This window comes from Theropithecus gelada, chromosome 14 (assembly GCF_003255815.1).
Source record: "Theropithecus gelada isolate Dixy chromosome 14, Tgel_1.0, whole genome shotgun sequence".
In the NCBI taxonomy this organism is placed as follows: Eukaryota; Metazoa; Chordata; class Mammalia; order Primates; family Cercopithecidae; genus Theropithecus; species Theropithecus gelada.
Window position 1 is genome coordinate 58,746,677 of NC_037682.1, and position 4,812 is coordinate 58,751,488.

The 4,812-nt window shown below is 39.5% G+C and overlaps 1 protein-coding gene and 1 pseudogene across 1 annotated transcript; one reads left to right on the forward strand and one right to left on the reverse strand.

Moving 5' to 3' along the window:
* Window positions 1-1,536: 1,536 nt before the first annotated feature.
* Window positions 1,537-2,499, reverse strand: LOC112605727 (olfactory receptor 10A5-like). The gene is given in 1 exon segment (XM_025355541.1): window positions 1,537-2,499. A coding segment is annotated over 1 exon segment (954 nt). The 5' UTR covers window positions 2,491-2,499.
* A 1,069-nt stretch (window positions 2,500-3,568) lies between these two features.
* On the forward strand, window positions 3,569-4,812 carry LOC112605886 (annotated as a pseudogene).

Consider the following 4,812-nt stretch of genomic DNA (forward strand, 5'->3'; position numbering starts at 1 on the left):
AATTCCAACTTTAAATCATTTATTTGCTCCCATATCTGACCATAGGTTGTTAGATGCAGCCAGATCACATCTGAACACTTTGTTGCTTAGAAATTTCCTCCACCAGATGCCCTAAATTATCACTCTTCAGTTCAAACTTCCACAGATCCCTAGGGCATGAACAGAATGCAGCCAAGATCTTTGCCAAGGCATAACACATGTGACTTTTGCTCCAGTTCCCAATAAGTTTCTCATTTCCATCTGAGACCTCAGCAGCCTGGCCTTCACCATCCATATCACTATTGGCATTTTGGTCACCATCATTTAAATGGTCTCTAAGAAGTTCCAAACTTTCCTTCATCTTTCTGTCTTTTTTGAGCCCCCCAAACTCCCCAACCTCTCCCCATTACCCAGTTCCAAAATTACTTCCATAGTTTCAGGTATCTTTATAGCAATGCCCCACTGCCACTACCAATTTTCTGTGTTAGGCAATTCTTGCATTGCTATAAAGAAATCCCTGAAAGTGGGCAATTTATAAAGAAAAAGTATTTAATTGACTCATGGTTCTGATGGCTGTGAAAGCATAGCACTGGCATCTGCTTGGCTTCTGGGGAGGAATAACTTGAATCTTACTTTGCTTAATTGTAAAATGAATTTACTTTTAGCAATTACCTCATCTAAATCCCTCATTGTTGATCAAATTATTCATTTCTGATGGCAATGATTGTGCTTTATGATATTTTGTATTTTCATGTCAACAATTTATTAAAATTTAAAGGCACTAAGCAAATATAGGAGTCAGCTAAGATCCACTGTAAGCCTTGAAAAAAGCAGCATTATGATTGAGATTGTGTTTGTGAAATTTTGAAATTACTTTAACAAGGATTAAGAACTTGAAAATGAATCTGCAAGAGACAATTGGAAACAGCTCACTCTGCCTGGGAAGAATAGCCTAAGGAAGGAGTCTTTTAAGGCTATTGGGCTTATAAAGGAACATGTATGGGGATTAGTGACCCTCTTTTCTCTATCCATGCTAAATATCCACAAACATAAAAGCCAACGCTTCCTTAGGAGCATGCAAAATGAAAGGAAGAGCAAGAATTATGTATTGGAAGTATTATAGGGTTTTCTACTGAATGGTGTCAGAATTGTCCAAACCAAGATGATGGCCAAGATGACATTTGATAATTATCATTGTCTTGACCATTGTGTGTCCCCAAGGTCATATTACAAGTAGTTCCATATTGTCCACAATATATTCACATTTGTGCTCATTAGCAAAGTGAGTATCTCGAATGGTTTAGCCACAGAAGTGTCAAAGTGCCAATTGCGCCAATAAGAAAAACAGATTAAGTATATGATGGGTAGGTAAAGGAATCTAGAAGATGATAATGACAGGTTTACATCAACACTGGACTCTCTTCTCTCCACCGAGCTTTCCAATAGCCATTTCAATAGCTGAGTTTCATTCCAATAGATATGTGAAGAGAGGCAGAGAGGTGTCCCAAACATGAAACTAATTGTTATTCAGTAGAATTTAGCCTTACTTCCTAAGGTCTATGGGATACAGTTTCTGAGGGCTAGGGTCTTGCAGACCATCCTGCTGAAGGCATTCTTCACCTCGTTATTTCTCAGGCTGTAGATAATGGGGTTCAACATGGGAGTCACAACAGTGTAGAACAATGATAGCAGCTTTTTGCTTTCAGGAGAATTATTTGATTTAGGCTGAAAATATGTGAGGTTTAATGATAGATAGAAAAGAGAGACAACAAGGAGATGTGAGGATCACGTAGAGAAAGCTTTATGCTTCCCTTTAGCTGATGGGATCTTGAGGATGGCAGCAGCAATGAGAGTGTAGGAACACAAGATCAGCAAGCAGGGGATCATGACCACCAGAATGGTTCCAGTGATGGTGTAGATCTCAAACAGTGCTGTGTCTACACAGACCAGCTTCAGCACAGGTGGGCTGTCACAGAAGAAGTGGTTCACCTTGTTGGTGCCACAGAATGGAAAGCTGAAGAGCCACGTGGTCTGCACAGTAGCTACAGGAAAGCCTGGGAACCAGGAAGCAGCAGCCAGTTTGGCCCGTGTTCTTTGGTTCATGATGACTGGGTAGCGCAAGGGACTTCAGATGTCCACATAGCGGTCATATGCCATGGTAGCCAGGACGAAGCATTCAGCCACCCCAAAGAAGAAAAAGAAATACATCTGAGTGGCACAGCCAAGGAAGGAGATGGTTGTGTCCTGGGCAAGCAGGGTCCCCAGCATTTTGGCCACAATGACTAGGTTGAAGCCAATCTCCAGGAAGGATAAGTGTCTGAGGAAGAAGTACATGGGGCTGTGTAGCATGAGGTCGGCTAGGGTAACCAGAATAATGAGGCTCTTTCCCATCAGAGTGACCAGGTAGATGGTTAGAAATGTCAGAAAGAGCAATGACTGTATTTCAGTAGGCAGGGAAGAGAAGCTCATGGAGATAAATTCACTTATTTCTGTCCGGTTTCCTGTAGCCATAAGTATAGGCATAAATCCCCAACTGTGGTCCTGGAGAGGAATTCTTGATTGGAAGTCAGATTTTCAATCTGTTTTTCAGATTTTCTCTTACTGTCAATGATAGAGGCAAGGTCAGCACCTCAGCTGGAAGAGGAAGGGTCTTGTGTTGGCTAAGAATAAAGACGCAATAAAGAGTGGTCAGAGCCTAAGCACTGAAATGAGCCATAGGTCACCTTTCTCCTCTCTTTTATGTTCCATTTTTTTAATCTTGTTAGCATATTTACTAAAACAAATCTGATCTTGTTCACACACACTCGTTTTCTTCTGCACCCTTAATTCTTTTGTAATAGGGTTAAGTGAAAGGGATCCTGAGGCAATGGAGCGAAGTAAGATGAGAAAACAGTAGAAAGTTTCTATTTATACCTGTTATATATTGGCCTTCATCAAAGACATATTGTTTTCATCTTCATCTGCTGTCAAAACTATTACTAATCTTTCTGTATGCATTTAGGGACTCCAGTTCCAAAACAATTGACAGGGTATGCAGTGAAAAATGTATATTGTATCATATTTTATTTTGAAGTTATTTTAAGTAGAAAAAATAGAGGTGAAGGGATGAGTGAGAATAATGTTTACAGGGTGTGGTTGTTTTAATGCACTTCCCCTCTCACTCAGTGTAAGAATTGTAGACTACTTCAAATCACATAATACTTATTCTTTCTTGCCACATCAGACTATGGAAAACAATGTTAGCAGTTTCCTCTTTGGTCCAGCATATCTATAATTGACAACTGATTCTTAGTACCTACATAATCCACTGACTCTCAAAATTAAGATCTGAGAGGAGTATTATACTATAACTCTGTGGAAAGTGAGTGTGTCCAAGGAGATTCCCACTACTTCTCTTTCAAGAACAGGAAAATTGGAAAAAACAGATTCCCACAAAAAAAAAAAATCTATAAAAAATATAGGAAACATTAGAGTGAAGTTTCAAAGGAAAACATTCATGGATAAAAAGTTATGAAACAAGAGATATGATCTTAAATAATATGAAAGGAAACTGTATTTATTCAATTTCTATGACAGCACTGATGATACAATGATTGATTATTCACTGAAGCTTAGAATGTAATAGAGAAAATATTTAAATAATCAATTATAACACATCACAATGAAAGTCAAAATGCAGAAATATATAGTACCTTAAAGGGGCACAGGAACACATAACATAGTCTTTAAAGACTTTCTAGGCAACAGAGATGAAAATAAAGTTGGCTAAAATATAGGAACAGGCACCGCGGGAAGAGGGTGTTGGAGGCCGGCTACATGGAAGATGGGCAGCTTTCCAACATGACTCAGATTCTGACATAAGGGCGGCACCCAGCGACAGGCCGCAGCAAGTGTGGAAAGTGCTAGGCGGGGACAGTGCTTGTGAGGGCCTTCCAGAGCAGGGCAACTGCATGTGCACCAGTATCATGTTACCTAGTTGTTGAAAGTGTGGATTCAAGTGAAGAGAGTTTTTCTAATTCAGACGAAGATAGCTGTCTTTGGAAGCGCAAGTGACAGAAATGTTTTAACCCTCCTCCCAAACCAGAGTCTTTTCAGTTTGGCCAAGAGCAGTCAGAAACCACCTGTTTCTGGAGCAAAGAAGATTAATAATATGTGGGGTGCTGTACTGCAGGAACAGAATTAAGATTCAGTGGCCACTAAAGTTGATATCTTGGGAATGGAGGGCGCTATTGACAGAAGCGGACAGTTCGAGACCTACGATTGTTTGCTTGCTAGGAAACTTAAGAGGGAATCTCAAGAGCATATAAAAGGACTAGACGAGAAACTAGCTGAATATATGCATGGTGGCAAAAAAAAAACAAAAAACAAACAAACAAAAATGGGATCAAAGGAAGAGGAAAAGGGGCTAGGTCATCTCAAAAGGAAATGACCTGTAAAAGACAGGCTAGGGAACAGACTAGAACCAGAAATGAACTATAAAGGTCGATATGAGACCACAAAGGAAGATTCTCAAGAGAAAGTGGCTAATGAAATTTCATTCGGGGTACAGGAACCAAAGAAAGATCTGATGGCTCAAGTAGTGAGGATTATTGGGAACAAAAGGCAATTGAACATCTGATGGAAACTGCTGAAGTGGAACGAAATGTCCTCTTTATAATGAATGGTCGTCAAAGAGCAATGGGTGGAGTTTTCTGAATCTCTTGAAAAACACTCCTAGTATGAGCAAAGAACAAACTAAGGTTGTTTTCTACATTGAAAACCAAAAGGAATATGAAAATTAAAAAGCTGCTAGGAAGAGGAGAACACAATGAAAAAAATGAAATAAGCTATTAA